The sequence below is a fragment of the Rhipicephalus microplus genome, chromosome 7, assembly GCF_043290135.1.
Source record: "Rhipicephalus microplus isolate Deutch F79 chromosome 7, USDA_Rmic, whole genome shotgun sequence".
Taxonomy (NCBI): domain Eukaryota; kingdom Metazoa; phylum Arthropoda; class Arachnida; order Ixodida; family Ixodidae; genus Rhipicephalus; species Rhipicephalus microplus.
The window spans coordinates 3411877-3431420 of NC_134706.1; the positions used below are offsets into that span (position 1 = coordinate 3411877).

Genomic DNA, 19544 nt, shown 5'->3' on the forward strand with positions numbered 1-19544 from the left:
GCACCTCTACAGATCTAAAACAAGTGACGTGTACGAGGTATACGCCCAACCGTTCACATCAACCTGACGACTCAACATCTATCGTCATTCGCAAGCCTTCGGAGCTCCACAACGGGTCAACAGTGCCGGTGGTTTTACGTTCGACATGATTTGTGAGGGACGCCCAAGTGGAGGGCTGCGGAAAGTTTGACCATCTGGTGTTCCCTAGAGCGAGCACTGACATCGCAAAGTGCACGGGCCATTTCCTGTTCATCAAAATGCGACCACCTCGGCCGGGATCGAACACGCGACGTTCGGTTCCCCAGCCGACCACCTTCATTCAGAACGGGTGACGCGGACCAAAGTAGAGAGACGAAATCGACGACGTCGAACTGACGTCATCTGTGCCAACGCACATACATTCTCGAAATGCGAAAAAACAAATCAATCATGCACGGACATTCTAAGAAAAGACCACTCTTTTTCACAAAGCCCGAGAGAGGGCGAAACTGTGCAGGATCCTAATGTCTGTGCACTTCACCCGCCAATAACTTCCTTTCGCGGAAAAATAAATACCGAAAACAGCGAACAAGGTACACGGGTGAGTCAGGACACTTAATCACGCTGCACAAGCAGATTCGTTACCTTGAGCAGAGCCCAGAAAAACGAAGGCGCATGCCCACACGACATGAGCCCAATACGGACAACGTTGACATTAAAGCAGGGAGGTTATATATTGAATAGTTATCGTAACAGAGGACTATGTCACTTGATTTGAATCCTAACGAGCACAGTTAATTGTTGTAGCGGGGTTAACGAAACAAAATAAAGCTACACCAGCCTGCACGTTGCCGCCGGCAAGGCTCGCGAGTGCGCAGTTAAGCGTCGTCAGTCGGAGTCGTTTAATTGCGGAAAAGAAAAAAAAAGGCGTCCGGTTCGAGTTTCGCTTCGATTGCGCGTTCTTTTCCAGACGCAGATACGCGCGCTGCTGGCGGCGCCGTGCATGACGCAATTCCCGCGCCGTCTTCCCGTGCGGTTTCTTGCAGTGGAAAGGAAGTGCCAAGTGCCGTGCGTCTGTGTTGCACGCGTCGAAGCCTGGCGAAAAGTACTCAGGCAACTTCCGCTAATTAGACCACTGTGCGACCGAAAGACATTGCTACATCACTGAATCAATAAGTGACTTCAGATATGTCATTCAGTATTGTGAGGTAAAAAAAAATGCTCAGCCGAACCATGAACATACATACAGCAAGCAATGCCAATGAGATAAGAAAAATCAACAAGGCAGGGCCAACTACGCACATCCATAGAAATATTGACATGTCCACTAAATAAATCCAGCTGATAGTTCGCGCGTCTGTCTCTGTAGCCCTCTTCTAGCCACCTGAGTGGTGCGCTATTAACTTAGCAACGAATAGACACATACCAGCCCAAACAAGTAACCTCCTCCTAAGAAACATAAATGTACAATGGAGGAAGACTCACAAACGTCGAATAAGCGACCTACAAATAACCCACAAGATTTTATCCAACTACCAGTAAGAACAATGCAACTATGGCAGACTAAACGTCGTGATCGCATTATCCTAAACGTCGATTTCAACACGACAAAAAGGATTTCGCCATTCATCGAATAAACTTTCAGTGCGTGCGTGTGCACTTCTTGTGCCATATCAAGACGGCTCAACCACTGCGCGAAAAATAACAGCGACACTTTTAAGCGGCGACTTGTGATCGTCCGGCCCGGCGGTGTAGTGGTTACAAGCACTGGTGCAGAGGTTAAATGCAAGAAGTATTAACGGCGTTCCCATAAGTGCGTTGCAGTAATTTTCGCAGAATACTCCGTGGTGCCTGCGTGGTCACTTCCATCACACCTGCATGGGGTATGCGCCAGCACGAATCTCGGAGGCGAGCCACTTCACGCGGAAAGAGGCTCGAAGGGCAAAGCCCACAAGCAAGAGACTCGAGAACATTACCTACAAGAAAGAAATAAAAAGATAGAAAGAACTAAAGAAGGGAAGAAATAAAAAAAAACCAATCACCACGGCCCTGAATGAATCATTATTCGCAGCGGAAAGGTGAGCCACGAAGCGCGCAGTCAGGCTATAGGTAATAAAGGGCTCACAGATGGAAACAGATATCACGGCTTCCTGAGTCACGTACAGGACACGAGTGGCGAAAGGACGTCGTTCAGACGACGACGCCACCACCTCGAATTCGCGAGAAAATGACGACAACAACGACGACGACTGAGGTCCAGCAGTACACGTGCACACACAGAGCTCGCGACCTGCAGCCCCATTGTTCCTCGGCCCCAAGAAGGTCGCAACGGCAAAACATGCACGCACGCCCTGCATGCATGCAGCCGTGCAAAGATGTGACACGACGGCAGCCTTCAATTGCTCGTATCAACGCGGTCTGCACATTAGCGGTGGGGTTTTTGAGACTCCGCAGTCAGTCAACCACACATGCAGAGTATGCAACAAGCAGCTCCGAGCATCGCACAGCACTGCTTGATATAGATACAACAAAAGGGTGAGAAAGGGAAGCGGGGGTGAGGAGGAGGGGTACAGTATAGCAGGCCGAGCCTATGTATATATCGTGTTTTAGGCCGGCTGGCAAATACTTGCCAAGATTAATCGACCTATATACGGCACAGAGAGTTGCACAGGGCAGATATGAAATACAATGTGCTATCTCAAGAGACGCCGTAAAGAAAAGTCCCCGAAAATACCGGACTGAATGCATGTGTACCAACGTAATGTCAACAAGCATTTCAAAGGACACGTAACGTCCCGCTTGCACAACCGCTTGTACACTTAGGCAACTATAGGCAAAAAGAAACACAGTTAACAAGCTAGGGTCGAAGGAGTCAAGGGTCAAAACCCTTTCAGCACGTATACAGCAGAGGGCACCTTTGAATTTCGATTGCTCATTGGAATCGGCCGTGTAGAGGCGCATCGGGCGTGCTCACGCCTCCAAGATGGCGTCGTCGACGACCTCTACCTGGTCGTCGATCACGTACGGCGCCTTCAGCGGCGGCCGACAAGGTATAGAGGGCGGTGAGAGAATAGACCTCACGCCGCAACGTGCCCTCCACAACAACTACCACTCAAAACTCATCTATCGTACGTGGAAAGAGAGAGAGAGAGACGCCGCGCCGTTGTGAAGCTTCCCGAACCGAGCGTGACGGACGTCAACACTATAGAGCAGTGCTCGGTCTTAGCGAAGAGCGAGCACGTGGAAAAGACTGTGCCCTTTCTTTCTCACCGTCAAGGCTGGCCCTCGGTTGATGAACGGACAGTGATGAGCGACAGCTCAAAAAGAGGGCGCGAGGAGCCGCCGCCACGCGCGCGCTGCAGTGATCGCGGAGCACTTGCGAACAGAGATCGTGCGGCATCAGTTAGTTTATACGAGGTGAGCTACAATGAAACATTGCGTACAGCGTAGGTGGTTAACTATAACCGCGTCGACTGCTGCGCGATATCGAATCCCAGCCGCGGCATTATCGATGAAGGCGAGTGTGCTACCGTGTGCTTTCGAAACTTCCGTAGCCCTCCTCTTCAGTGTCTCGCAAACATTATGTGGTTTGCGACTTTGAACCCCTGATTATTATTATTATTATTATTATTATTATTATTATTATTATTATTATTATTATTATTATTATTATTATTATTATAACCTAGCCGAGAACTACTGATCTACCATAGGACTAACGAACTGAATTCCAGGAGAAGGTAAGCGTACAAGGAAGGCACAGAAAATGAGTTGGGAAATCTAGTTTAATAGCTTTGGGGAAGTTAGATAAACAATTATGCTGCAAAATATGGCCGCAGCAAGCACAGACCGGGCTAATTGCAGAAACATTGGAACTCCAGTCGGCGTAATCAGGTTGATGATCACAACGACAACAAACCGTCCGGAACGGTGAGAACGTCAGAAGTAACTTGGAAAGAACGACACCGTCTCATAATAATCAATGATTTATTGACTGATGGACTGATTGATTGATTGATCGATTGATATGTGCGGTTTGACATCCCAAAACCTCCATATGATTACGAGCGACGCCGTAGTGAAGGGCTCCGGAAGTTTCGACCACCAGGGGGGTTCTTTAACGTGCGCCCAAATCTGAGCACACGGGCCTACAACATTTCCGCCTCCATCAGAAATGCAGCCACCGCAGCCGGGATTCGATCCCGCGACCTACGGCGTCTCATAATAATCAAAAACAGTCGTTGGGGTTTCACGTACCAAAACGACGATATGATTATGAGGCTTGCCGTACTGGAGTGCTCCAGAAATTTCGAACACCTAGGTTTTTTCTATTGTGCACCTATGCAAAAGTACACAGTTTTTCGGCATTTGCCTCAGACGAAATACGGTCCCCGCGGCACGCAATCCAAACCGCGACCGACGACTCAATAATCAACGACGTATTCACTGCAAGCAAAGAACAACACCGAGGTTAACGGCTAACATTTAGGCTCGTCGTCGGTGACTCACCCAGGAACCACGCGCGTCAGTCGCTCGAGAACGACTTTTAGGAGAACGACGGCGCTAATGAGAGCCGCAGAGTTCGTCGACCTGCATAGACGGCGGAAACAGGAAAAGGGCATCGAAGTTGAAGCGAGATGCGATTTGCCACGACTGAGAAGAGTGGGGCAGGCAGAACGCGTGCCAGAAATGCACGAACGACATCGGCGAACGACGCAGACTTCGAAAGACATACTCAACATAAAGAAACAATAAAGATGGGGGGAAAAAAGTATACGGCGACGGTTGCAAGGATAGATCGGCGTACACAACAAACGCGCCGCTGTGGTTGCGTGATCCCGCTGCTGATGCTACTGGCACACAAATACGGCGCACAGCAACAACGGCAGAACGCCGGGAATACACGCAGATCGTGACCACGCATTTGGGACGGCCTATAGCACACGCAGCGCGTATGCACACAAGAGAAGCCGCACACAAGCAGTGATCCGGCGGGACGAACAACTTCCCGATAGAAATCACGCACGTCGTGTGTCTGTTGCGTGCACGCTGTCTCTGCGTTTATATTTGATCGTGCACGGTTTGTGCTGCACACACGAGATGTATCGGGAACACGAGGTGAAAGTGTGCGATACGCCGAAGACTGGGCGAAAACACTCTTCCGTTTTGTGTGCTTCTATCCGTACATGTGATTCAGCTAAAAGGAATGAATGAATTATTTAATACGCGTTTGTCACAACAATTGGCCTGTGCACACTAATGGTCAGTTGATTAACCGGAACGGTTACGAGCAGCTATGGAAACACGAAATAATGCCTGGGGTTTCACGAGTCAAAATCGGCATATGATTTGGGGCACTCCGTATAGTGCAGGGTCCTTGAAATTCCGACCATGGTGTTCAACACACACTGACGCCACACAGCACGCGGGCCTCCAGCTGCGCCGAAATGCTGCCGCCGCGATGGAATCCGCCACCTTCGCGTCAACAGCCTGGCTCCGCATATTCAACATCACCGCGGCGGGACACGAACAGCGATTGTCCCTGCCGCGTTTCTTCTGCATTTGTGCTCGTTCATCCTGACCATTCATTATGCATTGCAACTGTGTAAACACCGATAGCCATTGGTGAGAAAAAAAGAAAGAAAGAAGGAATAAAGAAAGACTTAATCAGCCCTAGACTAGTCGGTACGTCACTATTCTTACAAACAAAAACATGAAAAATATTGCCCCCACATTCCCGAAGGGAATCGTGAGGAAATGCGAATGCATTTCTCGCGCAGAGAGTACAGGGCGTAGTAATTTTAATGGCGTAAATTACTTACGCGACAAAGATTTTTGTCATAACCATTTATTTACACATTCATCTGCCAGCGAACGGTCTAGAGTAAGGCGCAGGCAAAAGAGCGAACGGCGAGAAGAGGAGCGCCCAAGCACTGCACCTATTCTCTCCAACACTGTTTCCACACACGCGAAAGCCCCGCCCATAGAGTTTCCTAAAATTTACTACAGGGGACTCTGTCGCTGAGATCGTTCAGCGATCATCGGAATGATAGTAATAGTACACACATTTGCCTAGTCTCCTTAGTTGCGGGCGGCGAATCGTACTTGCGGCTTCGTTTATTGCTGTGTTTCGGATTGTTTTGAAAGAAAGATTGCACCCTTTTGAACTTCGTGACCCGATTTTGAAAGGCAAGTCGAAAGAATAAGGTGGTGAAGTGCAACCGCTGAACATTTGCTGATTTTTGTTTCGTGAGAAAACAGCTCCAAGCCACACGAACATACACGGAGCCAAAAGGAGGCCAGAAGTACGAAGATTGGACAAATGTGTGTACTACCCATCATTCGCATGCTCGCTGAAGCACCATGCGTTGCACCTCCCATAGACACTAGCGCCATAGTTCCCTCCAGTGTATATTAGGAAACTCTGTGGCTCCTACACCGTGGGCTCCACCGAGCTTTTGCGATGCGAGCGCCCTCACACGCCAGCGCACGCTCCTCCTCTCACTCTCTCCACTAATCCGCCCGCACCACTTATTCCGGTTGCTAGGGGAGAGGACAAGCGCGCGCGCTCGCAGCTGTTGCTATGAAAGAGGGAGTGAGAGCACAGAGATAACACCTGCCGAGAAACACGGACACCGCCATACGCCTGACATGCCCTGACTGAGAAACGCATTCACATTTAAAAGAAGGTAATTTATGCGAAGAACGCCGTGAAGCACCGTTCTTTTCCTAACGAGCGTTGTGGACGACGCCACAGAGCAAAGTAGAGCATCAGCGTCGTTTTGGGCAGTTGCTCGAACCGCACCTCGTAAGGAGGGAAACGCAGTAAGCGACAAGGCGTATAACGACTCCTTGTTCATCGCGGGCGCGACAAAACGACGTTGCACGACGCACCCGCCGAGGGGCGCTGCATTTCCACAGACCGTGTATACGCGGTGTAGAGGCGTTCCCGAAAGACCTCCGCCCTTGGTCGCGCGTAAATTACCCCCCACCGCTACACTTTATGCTACACCTGGCCTTTTCTATCTGCTATATGACGTCGTTTGCGCAAACGCCTCGCCACTGCGCGAATACGGGACGCTTGCGATTCGCGAACAGCGCCATTCTGCAGTGAGCATGGGAGCTGCATTCTTAAAAGCGTCGTCTGCCCTTTGCATTATGGTGGGTCACGTCATCTGCGGGGGAAAAAAGAGAAAAAAGGCACAAGTGTAACGTTTCATCCGATGTCCCTTGAGGCTGCACTTCTTCCAAGCGACGCATAAAAAGTGGGGAACAGAAGAAACCATGGTCAGTAGTAGATTTAGTAACGACTGAACATGCCCGAAGTTTGGTGCTGCGCAGTTTAGAAATGCAGCTTCGTTTTTGAAACAGCACCAGCTGACTGTCTTTTCTGCGATGGAGGAGGAGGATTCGTTATTCTCGAAGAATACGACTTCAGTGATAAAGCCCTCGGTGATATTGCTTGCGCATCGCTGTGAGATTCCCTGTAAAGATTAACAGTGGCATAAGCCAGACAAGTGAACAAGAAGGTAAATACTGGTCGTATGATGCGTGAAATTGACAGCGAGTATGAGGCAAACCTGAATTTTATCTGGGCGTAATTTTTTTTTTTTGGAAGGTGAACATAAAACATGTACCGTGTCATCGAAAATCGATAGGACGTCTTCTATACGCATGAAATCTCTTCCGGCTGTACTGTCCGTATACCACACACCGATACGAAGAAAACGAAATGCAGGAGAAGGAAAGGGAGCACGCAGAATATGCGACAGGCGACCCAGTTCCCAAGTGAAGCAGACGACACGCCAGGCTTGTATGGGCGTCCCTCCGAACAAGCGTTGACATATTCAAGACACGATGCGCGCAGGCAGTGACAGCTTGAAGAAGAGGGCCGCCGTCAAGAGCGGGCAACGAGAAAGGGATAAAAAATATATCGAGAGACCACGCGCGCGCAATATGACTACATAGCACTCCGCGAGGAGCCAAATCGAATCGCCTCCCACGCGCGAATAGCAGCGCCGCCTTTCATTTATGCTCTTCCAACCACATAACGAGCCCACACTATGACGCTTAAAAATACCACACGCCCTTCGAACTGTGCGAAAACCGAGAAATAAGAAAATAGCAGTAATCCAGCGCACATCCTCTATAAGGTGAAGAACCGTGACTCGTGTCAGTGCGTTCAGACACACGTATACAATGAAACATTTGCGGAGCGATCTATTTTCACCTCTGTGGCACAAAAAAGAGTTCCTGGGTTAAGGTACGTTTACCACCCCCCCCCCCCCCCCCCCATTTTTTTAAAGGTATCGATATGCACTTTTCATTAGGTTCCAGGATACCACTATCACGGCGCCCCCGTGCCCTTCCTATGAGACATTTAAAATATTTCCGAGGCAGTTTCAAGTTTTCCTTCGTAGTCTCGTGCGATATGGCCTGTTCTTTATGCACCGTTGGATGGAGAATCTCGAAAGGATAACATTTACTTACAATTATCTGTGTTTTGTAAGGATGGCTAATGCCGTTCCACGTTATAATATTGTTTGGTTTAGTATATAAGTTATTGACATATGCATTTCTATCTTTGTTATGTTCATTATTTATTCTTGAATAATAATACTCGGTTAGTCCCCTACACATCAAAGCGGACCCGTGCGCGACGTTTAAGAGAAAAACAAAAGAATCGTCATCACCGCCACTACGAATTCACAATCACACGTCGTGATTCTGCAACGCAAAAAACGAGGCTTCGCTTCAACAATGAAATTTCTTTGTCACGTGCGGGAGCAATCAAATCTCAGAAACGGCACAACTAAATAAAAATTACAAAACTGACAGAAAGCACGCATGCCAAAGAAAGCGCGTCAAAATCGGCGCTCAAGCGGAGCGAGCAATCCGCAACGCTATGGGCAGCAACAAGCGACGCGCCCTCGTTCGTCTGCCAAGCATAACATGGTAGCAGACGACGCTGAGCAGACGACACGGACATCAACGTGACGTCTGCCCGCAGTGTCGGCTGCTATCAAGAGTGCCAAAAAGACCTGCATTATTCTCGTCTCGCAAGACTTGCATCACGGCCGATCTCGTTTCGGAGTTCCCGAGAAGCACTCTAGGTGGACGTTGTAGCGCATCCGCAGTTCGGCGAAATCAGAGCAACAGCTAGGCCGCGATTTTCTTCACGCTGCGCTTGGCATTCGTCTCGAAACGTCAGGACGGTGATGATCACGCGAAGGCGTCCCGCCACGGGGGTTATCTAGGTCACACTCGACGGCGTCAGAAAAAGAAGAAACGCCCTCGTATTCTTCCACGACATTGCTAGAGTTATCTACGTTTAGCTCAGCTTGATAAAGGGCCATAGACTCGGCATAAACGGGCCATATTTCCGTGGGATAATTACACGAGCGAAGCCTCGTCTTCCTTTTTTTTTATTATTTCGCGGAGGTCCCAGCTGAGCATATCGCGGAATGTATGCAGGTACAAAGTCGGCAACCTCCTTAGCTGAGAAAAGATTGTTTCTCATAAAATTGAGAAGTAATAAAATTTCTTGACATCATTTCGTATCTTATACGCACGCTTTTTTTTTTTTTTTGGAGAACAAGAAATGCTTTTCATAAACCGGCTTGAAAAATAACGAGTTTCCTTAAAACATAGTCGAATCTGCATATAGTGGAAACGGGAACAAGCGTGATATGAATTTCACTAAAAGGAACAATGATGCCTACTGTTAACTAAAGCACATTCTTAACTAAAGCTAATGTTGGCAGTAAGACGACTTGCCGTTACAAACACAGTAGCAATCAACCGTTCGTTCACTGGCGAGCCCATACATCAACCCAGTGCACATTATCCAACAGCTATTTTTTGAGAGCTGAATTCAAACCTATGCAGTATCGGCATGAATGAGAAAAATGTAGCTTTTACATATAAAATGACATGATATGAACTTGCTTACTTTTTAAACTAGGACAAGCTACTTCAATCACTTACTAAGCACTACTCTGCAAGACTCCCCACCCCCCTCACGCCATTCCCATAATTCTTTTACTATTATTTTAGGCATACCACACACTAGCAGCATTTGTTACACTTGCCTCATTCCATAACACAACTTCAATGATGCAATGCCTCATTAGACAAATAGACTGACTCACTCCACGCGCTTTTTGGTTCGGCGATGTAAAAAAAAAAAAAAAGTTGCCGAAAGAATGGATCATCACTCAGGCACCTCTGCGTGACGTGAAGCGAGCAGAACTCAATAAACATGACGACCCCTCGGTCCGTCCGTCTCACAAAAGCCGTCAAAAACGCTGCCGTGCCACCACCCGCAGAGGGGGGCGTGCTGCGGTTGCCAATAACGTGAACACGCTACGTCGATGGAACACCTCCGCAGCGCGCATGCAAGAAGGATGGACTACGGGACGTCCGATACACAACATGTCGCCAAAAGGAGGTCACCTTTCGTACATAACATGGACGCTGCTAGCTGGCAGCGGTATAGGGCGCGCAGAAGGAAACAAGTAATGAGCTAGAAAGAAAAAGAAGAAACAATTTTATAAGCCTATCCGTCAGAGGTGATATCAGAAAAGGCTTGTGACCCTTAAAAAGCGCATCCCTACACTCAACCAATTGCCTTATCTCAACACCAAGGTCACCTATTATCTCGCGTTCTTGCTGCAGCAGTGGACGCCCGCACATCGCTCTTACACGTCGTCTGCCACACACACGGCGGCGCCATGTGCCTGCTCCACGCAGGTCTTGAGCAGAAGACGTTACACAGAGCAGACTACAACAAAACAGACCACACAAGATACCAGAGCAAACGACGACATACCAGACTACAAGACACCACAACAGACGAGACCAGACGACGACGTGATAAAGTAAACTAGAACATTTCAAACTAGACGACGCTGCAAAGTGCACTCCAAGCTTGCTCCAGAAGTCGGGCGCTAATTTTAGGAGCGCGTCTAAAGTAAGTAACGTAACAACAAAAAAATACTCCCACCAAATCGACGAAGGCCGGCGCAAAAGGTTGCATAAGGGGGCGCTGAAATACGCAAAGCACTCCGATGAAACCTTCTGATAGGGTAAATTAAGCGGACACGACTTGCAGGTGTAACATCAGATCCGAAGGAAGACGACACGAGAGATAGATGCACGAAAATAGGGAGGCATTAGAGCGGAACGCAGCTATAGAGTACACCGAGTTAACACGATAAAGCAGCGGGAACTCCTCCAAAGCGAAGCGTGCCTCGCGGGCAGCACTTCATCTTGTTCCTTCTCTTTCCTGCTGGCCCCTTTCTTGGTGTGAGTAGGAAAACTAAAGATTACACATAAAATAAGCGGTACCCATCCCCTTCAAGAGGCCCATGATGAGGATAATCCGTATGGCCACGACGACACGTACGAGACGCCTAATGAAACCGTCCCTACTCGGCCGATGTCGGGGGTCGACAAAGTGAGTGCCGTAATCTACACGCATCAAAGTTTCATGCAATGTAAGCAAAGCCGGTCTACCATGCAAATGTACAACGATATTCCTTCCACACGAAGCCATTCTTCCTGGTGAGCGAAAGGGCGAGACTGTACGGAACCGGCCCGCCCAGAAAGTCGGCGTTTATGGGACAAGTCGCGACATCGACAACCGACCACTATGACAAGTTGGTTGATTAACTGATATGTGGGGTTTAACGTCTCAAAACCACCAAATGATTATGCGAGACGCCGTAGTGGAGGGGCTCCACAACGGTTCTCTAATGCAAATTTCAACGGGATGCAACGTTTCTCCACCTCAGTAGAGTTAGCTCAAGAGCAACGCCGTTTTCGTCCTAAATGTCACCATGAATTTGTTCCTGACGCCACAGACAAAACTGCCAGCCTGGCAACATTCTGCAGAAACGTCCAATTCTTTTAACCCAAACCCCTCCACCTATACTCTTTCCCAGCCGGATGATGTGATCTCCGCGTACCTTCGTTACAAGTCTACTGACCCGACTTCTCAGGTCATACAAATTCAATAATTGGTTGATTGCTAGTTACTATCTGCGGACTCTTACTATAAGTCTACCGGCACTTCTCCTGGCCATAAAAATTACCTGATTAATTGCTTGCAAATCAACGCACTGAATATTGCCGCGAACCATGCATTGGGTTTGTTTATTTGTGTTTTGTTTTTTCGGCCTGGCTGCGCCGACCTGTGCTATCGCCGTTTTCACAGCGTTTCGAACAAACGCTACCACAGAGTTTCGAACAAATGCTATCGAACAACGCTTCAGGCGTTGTTCGATAAAAACAACGCTTCAAGCGTTGTTTGTTAGTTGTTAGAAGCGCTGTTCGAACGAACAGCGTTTCTGACAAACGCTATCACGGCGTTCTCGATACAATTCGACTATTCGAGAAACCCTCGCGCCGAGGGATAGGTAGGTAGGTATAAACTTTATTTTTCCTTTGTAAAGGAAAGGTGCAATGGAAGAGAGATGAGGAGAAATTGCTACGCTCGATAGTCCTCCGCAACCCTCTCTGCCCAACCCAGGATGGCCTCCTGGGCGTCGGGTTTCAAGCTGCGCATGGCAGCCTCCCACTGCTCCTCATTACTAATTAGTTTTCGAAGGGACGGTGGAGGGGGGTGCTTAGGGCACCCCCACATGATATGATTAAGATTTGCTTTCTGTGCGGAGCAATATTTACAGGAGGAGGACGGGTAAAGAGAAGGGTACATGAGGTGAAGAATGTAAGGAGAAGGAAAGGTGTGAGTCTGCAGCTGTCGCCACAGTACTTCGCGCCTTCGTATGGATTTCGACGTTAGCGGCGGTAAGGATAAACGACCAAGGCGGTAGTGACTACAGATGTCGTGAAATGTTAAAAGGCGATCCCGCGCAGCAAACGGTGCCGTTGTCGAAACGGGGCCTGGCTCTTCCAGCGCCTGCGCCCGGAACGTAAATCCTCGGGCGCTGGCGTGAGCCGCCTCGTTACCGGCAAGGCCCGCGTGCGCGGGAGTCCATATTAAAGCCGTGTCTTGTTGCGGGGGATGGGCCAAAAGGAGGGAGAGGGCTGTTTTGGACACCCTACCCGCTCCAAAATTGTAGATGGCAGTTTTTGAATCACTAATAATAAGTGAATAATTTGGAACTGTAAGGGCCAGAGCTATGGCTGCTTCTTCCGCCTCCTCAGAAGAGGAAGCAGAAATAGAAGCAGCAGCAGATATCTGACCTAGCGAATTCACAACTGAGAGGGCGAAAAAAGGACGAGTACTGTATTCGGCAGCGTCAACGTAGAGCACTTCTTTAGAAGTAGAAAATCGTTTTTCGAGAGTTTTTGCACGCTGTCGTCGACGTTGCTCGTGGTGCACAGGGTGCATGTTTTTAGGGAGCGGCGGAATGAGTAGATTCTTGTGTATTTCACGCGGAATAGTGTGTTTGGCGTTAGTGGTTGGAGTTGGCCTGATACTGAGGGTATCGAGTATGTATCTTCCGGTCTGTGTGTTGGAAAGACGAGCATATTGTGAAGTTAAGTGTGCTTCAATAAGTTCAGTTAAGGTGTTCAATGTGCCTGTCTCCATGAGCCGTGCGGTGGACGTTCGAATGGGGACTCCGAGAGCGAATTTGTAGATTTTACGTAACAAAGTGTCTACGTTATTTTGTTCTCTTCTCAGAAGGAACAGATAAGGGAGAGAATAAGTCACTTTATTGAGGACGAAGGCTTGGATGAGGCGGAGGAGCTCTGCCTCTCGTAGCCCGCCATGCTTATTAGATATCCTGCCTATAAGGCGTAGAGTGTGGTCCACAGTTGTTTGAAGTGCTTTAATGGTGTGTGTGTTTAGTCGATTTCGTTGTATGTGTAGTCCAAGCACCCTGAGTCTGTCAACTTTAGGCACGGGTGTATTGTTCAGTGTTATTTGTATATCAGAGATGTGCTTTTCAGAGCCCCGATGGGCAGGAAGGAGGAGCAGTTCAGATTTAGTGGGTGAACAGGTCAGATTCATGTTACCCGCACAAACCACCACCCTGTCAGCAGCAGTCTGCAGAGTTTCCTGAATGTGACCATCGGAGCCGCCTGTCATCCAGAGGGTAATATCATCTGCATAAAGTGAAAATTTGAGATCTGATATGGATCTCAGCGTTCGAGCCAGCGGCATCATCGCGATGTTAAAAAGGAAAGGTGATAACACTGATCCTTGAGGTGTGCCGAAACTCCCCAAGGAGTAAGAACAAGAGTGTTCAGACCCAATGTAAATAGTTGCCGTACGGTTCGAAAGGAACGCAGATATGTAATCATGAATCTTTTTACCAACGCCTATAGCGCTCAGTTCACTCAATATGGCAGTGTGGCTGACGTTGTTAAAAGCCCCATGGAGATCGAGACTGAGAATTGCTTGAGTATCGAGGCTAGAGTTAGGGATAATGATGTCATGCTTCAGTCGAAGCATGACATCTTGACTGGAAAGGGATTTACGGAAGCCTATCATTTCGTGAGGGTATAAGTTGTGTTCTTCTATAAATTTGCTAAGGCGGTTGAGGATTACATGTTCAAGTGTTTTTCCGATGCATGAAGTGAGGGAAATCGGACGTAGGTTGGCTGTGTTTATGGGCTTACCAGGTTTTGGTATGAAAATAACTCTGGCGTCCTTCCACGCAGCCGGCAAGGTAGAAGTGTCGAAGCAGTGGTTAAAAAATTTAGTGAGGGCTATAATTGAGTTTTCATCTAAGTTGCGGAGAAGTTTATTATTGACGAGGTCAGGGCCTGGTGCAGATGAGGTGCGAAGGTTCGCAAGCGCGTGTCTAACCTCAGCCTCCGTTATGGGGCTACTGAGATCATCATTTGGTTGTCCGATATAGTCAGGTGCATCGTATCGATACGCGCTGGGTAGGTGTTTGTCACGAAGATCATTAAAAAGAGTGTTTAAGTTACCTTTGTGCGAGTGAAGTAGTTTGTTAATGTGATGATTATTTGCGGTACGTGATATGGTAGGGTCTAATAAATGCCGCAGGAGCTGCCATGTCATCTTGCTGTCTAGGTGGCCATGCATGCTTTCGCATTTCTGGGTCCATTGTTGACAAGCAAGCTGTATGGCATAGTCCTGAATTTGCAAATCGAGTCTCGCAATTCTCAGTCTCAGTCGGCGATTGTGTCGCCTCTTCTTCCAGCGTTTGAGGAGAGATTGCTTAGCTTCCCACATGTGAAGAAGTCGGGTGTCAACTATTGTAAAAGGCGTATCAGGTGGTAACATGGTGGTATGCGTTTTTGTGTCAGTGTGCAATTGCTGTACCCATTCCGAGATATCATCTATCTCAGTAGGCGCCGAGCAGTGACGGGCCTCGCGAAACTTGTTCCAGTTAATAAGGCTCAGGCGCTTGGGAGCTAAAGGTTTGTGTCGGAAGTGTATGGTAGTTTGAATAATGTAGTGGTCACTACCGAAGTTAATGTTCAGGTTGGTCCATGTGACAAAGTGAACGCGATGGCTGAGTGTAAGATCGGGAGATGTATCTTTAGCTACACTATTACCTAATCTAGTGGGCATGTCTATATTGTTGTGGAGGGTGAGGCGGTGATCCTGTATGTGAACCCACAAAGCCCTACCCTTGGGTGTAGAAACAGAGTGGCCCCATACTTGATTTGGTGCATTAAAATCACCAAGTATTAGGAGAGGGTGATGTTTCGCGGCCGCAATGGCTCGGGCAAAGAGAGTATTGAAGCGATGGTGTTTCGCCTGTGGCCTACTATAGACGTTTAATACGTATAAAGGCGATTCTTGAGTTTTACAAGGAAGGACCTCCAAAAAGTTGTGCTCCACATCGACGCCGTCGAAATTAGAGTGAGTTACCGTCAAATGTTTTTGCGTTAATATTGCCGTATCGGGAGAATTTAGAGATTTAGTTTGGTGTACACTGTAACCGGGAAAAGTTATGTTTCCGTGGGTCTCTTGTAGGGCAATGACTGCAGGGGGTTTGGGGCAGGAGGCCAAATATTGTTGAAGAGTCGCTTTCTTTTTGCGGAACCCCCTGCAGTTCCATTGCCATACTACAAAGTTCGAGCGATTAGGGTTTGCAGCCATTGTCGGGAGGGGGTGTAGGAGAGAAGGCGGGTACGGCTATATTTGGATTATTGGCCGTGACGGCCGCAATCCATGCAGTGGTCTGCTGCATTTGAGTTTGTACAAAATCTAGAAACTTGTCAAGTTTGTCATTTATGGCAGCTTGGCCCGTCTCCTGAGCTGTGAATCTGCTCTCTATGTGAGAAATCTTACTTTCAATGACGGCGAATTTCTTCTGTGTTTTATTTTCGAGGGCGTTTATCCTATTGTTAAGAGTTAGAACTGTGTCGCTGAGAGATTCTTCTTCGCGTGGTGTGGCAGGGGTTTTGCGCTTATTTGAGGGTGGCAGCTGGGAGGTGTCTCGAGGCATTGTAGTGTCCATGTCAGTAGGAGGAAGAGGTATCGTGGGTTCAACAGCAGGGGGCGATTGAGCAGGAATGAAAGATCGTGGTTCGGAATGCTGCGAAAGATTGCTAAGGGGCATTCGGGATTGTAGCTCGAGCTTTAACTTTTGAATTTCTGCCTTGAGGCTAGCGTTTTCAGCTAGAACTTTTTCTAGGCTAATGTTTTGAGATAAGGAGCAGTTAGAGGAAGCTGCCTGTGCCCAGCTTACCTTTAATGGGTTTGGCAGATGACTGGTGGAATGGGGGTTCGTTGACTGGGTCGGGAAGTCAAGTTCTTTGGGAGTCGAGTTTGGGCCCCGCCTCTTGCTCTTGCTGCGACCCCGCTGTGGGCCACGCTCTTGCGAGCGATTAAGGCTCGGTGTCCGGGATGATGGAACTTCTGAGGGCTTAGGTGTCTGGTGTTTAGGTGTCTTAGTCTTGTAACGCTGTTTGCACAATGGGGAACCGGTGATGTGAGCTCCACCACACACGACACAGACGGGTTCACATTCATGGTCCATTGAGGAATCCTTCAGTCCGCACTTGTGACAGATTGCATCGGGAGTAGAGGGGCAGACATCCTGGCGATGTCCAATTTTTCGGCAACGGGTGCAGGCTTCCACCTTCAGTCGGAATGGGCGGCAGCGAAGCGTGCAGCCTTCGTAGTTGATGTAAAAAGGGACGTGCGTGCCACGGAAAACAACCAAGATGGTTTCGGTGGTGCTCAGTCGGCGAGCGGCCCCAATGGTCATGGCTGGATTACATCTTTGGAGGGTTGGAAGGATTTCCTCGTCAGCGTAATCCAGAGGGAGATGAAACCTTCCACGACAAGAATCTACAGGGTCGGCAACGTGGGTGACGACTTCGTAGGGGACTCCGTTGAACTTTAAGGTCCGGATGTTGTGGTATAAATCTGCTCGGTCCATGCTTGACGTACTCACGAGCACTGTGTGACTGGTGGGATTGACCCTGATTTGATCAGGGCTGCTGATGGGAAGTCCAACTGCTTTGAGAACGAGTTGTCGTAAGACACAGGGGTGCAACTTGGTACAGTCGAGACCCCCGCGTATCCGAAGAATCACCTTGTAGTCCGCATCGGGCAGTGGTGGAGGTTTAGGCTCCCATGAAGATGGTTTCTTCAGATCCGCTGCGCAGGTGTCAGCCGATGAACCAGTGGGACGAAGGTCAGCATGTAGAGCACGCCATGAGCGAGCGGCGTCGCCTCCAGCAGCGACGCCCGCTGCGACGCTGGCCGCGTCGCGCTGGGCGCCTCCACTCATACTAGGCCGGCGGTTAGGCCTAGCGCGGAAGCGGTCGAGCTGAACAATAAACAGTCAGCACTGTTCTCAAGGAGCATTATCACATCCCAACAAGGTGTCGAATGGGTGCCAGGTCCACTTACAGTTGGTGTGATGTGTGATCCAGGGTCCAAGGACCTGAAGAGGTGGTCATAACACGGTAAGTAGCCGGAGCCAAACGTACACACGTCAGCGTTTGATCGGGATCAAGACGCCCCGAGGGATATAAATTCCCGCACAGCCGATGCCACGTCATTCGATCGCCGACGCTCACTAGCGTGCCCGTCGTTTTGCCGGCCGCTGCTTCGCCGCCTGTGTATTCTTTCAGTTGTTAGGGGAGCACAGGTTCGCTCCAATAAACTTGTTTTCCTTATAGACAACTGTGTCGTCCTTTGCTGCGTGACAATATGGTCGACGCCGCCTGTCTGTCCATGGAGCTATAGCAGGCGTTAGAAGCGTGCTATAGCGTGCTAAAAGGTGCGCTAATAAGACAGCTAGTACGGTGGTTGAAGTAAAATGACTGCGCTGCCTGCGGTATCAACTGACATTTTTCGTCAGGAATGTATCGTTTCTTCAGCATGTGGGCGGAATAGGCGTGCGTAAGACATTGTTTTGAGAAAGAACCGGCTTGTGTTTAAAGCACCCAAAGCCAAGAAAATGAAAATAACAAGCCGAGGGATCCCATACGAAGTTTCAGAAGAAAAAAAAAACTAGCGCGAGGGGAGTGCCCGGCGAGCGGCCTGTCACAGATGGGGGGAGGAAGACGGATGCGGTAACAGCTGCCGAGCTATTCCAAGGTTTCGGAAAAAGGGGGAAGGCCGCCGCCATACCACCGCGGCTAACCACGGCACGGGCCAACGGCGGGTGCCAAACGAGAACAGCCAGGTAACGGGCGACCATGCAGGCGCAGACGGTACACACCAGCAGACGTATGCCAGGTAAACTTCCTAAACACAGACTTGAGGCTATAAATGAGGAACACCAGGCTATCTAGCTGCCGCGGAAGCCGTAAACTGCAAGAAGATGGTAAAGCAGATGTTGACGACGAGGGCGTGTAGGAAAATATAAAATATGAGGAACGGGTAAGCACGAAACACAAAAGCGGGGACGAGGGAACGTTGGCAATAATGCGCAGTTTCGGAATAGCGTACACAGGTTCCTCGTGTACGCAGCCAACATGTCAGCGTATAATTTGGTTGTCCTAACAATCAATCGCCGTAGATCGGACCAGTACGCAAGGGGGTCAACGTCCGAAAACCACGGTATGATTACGCAGGACGCCGTACTGCAGGGCTCCAGAAATTTGACTCCCCGGGGTTCCTTAACGTATCTAAATCTTAACACACGGGCCTCAGGCATTTTCGCCTCCATCAAAGATGCGGCCATCGCGCCCGAGATTCGATACCGCGACCGTCGTCTCAGCAGCCACGTACCATAACAACTGGACCACCGTGGCGGGTTCGGATTAGTACGTCATGCGGTCTTTGGTGAAATCAGATGCGCAGGCGGGAGGCCATTCCGAAGCTGCGGTTGAAGCAACAGCAACAAAAAGAAAGGCTGATACATTTAAACTAAGGAAAACAAGAGAGAAAGTAACAACGAAAGGATCGGGAAGCGACTTAGTGGACGGCGGGTAAGGAAAGATGTCGCCCCGCGGAAGTCAACGGAACCCGCAGCGAGGTCGCCAACGAATGCGAAAACACTCGGACGAGTCGGAGGCCTCTGTACGTGTATACTGGTATAAACTGTGCACACGAACAACGAGAGCGCCAAGCTTAAATGCAAGAGAGGTGAAGTGATCGAAAAGGAGCTAATATTAGGCACAGTTCCACATAAAAAAAGAAAGAAAAAAGC

The 19544-nt window shown here is 49.0% G+C and overlaps 2 protein-coding genes across 2 annotated transcripts in view; both read right to left on the minus strand.

Moving 5' to 3' along the window:
* Positions 1–19544, minus strand: part of LOC119180292 (caskin-2) — a 394179-nt gene that overhangs the window by 180659 nt on the left and 193976 nt on the right. The window lies entirely within an intron of this gene.
* LOC142767218 (uncharacterized) lies at positions 13201–17889 on the minus strand. The gene is made up of 2 exons (XM_075868483.1): positions 17795–17889; positions 13201–17711 (listed from the first exon to the last, which is right to left on the minus strand). Exon 2 carries the CDS (start codon positions 17670–17672, stop codon positions 16014–16016), a length of 1659 nt encoding a protein of 552 aa, XP_075724598.1. The 5' UTR covers positions 17673–17711; positions 17795–17889; the 3' UTR covers positions 13201–16013.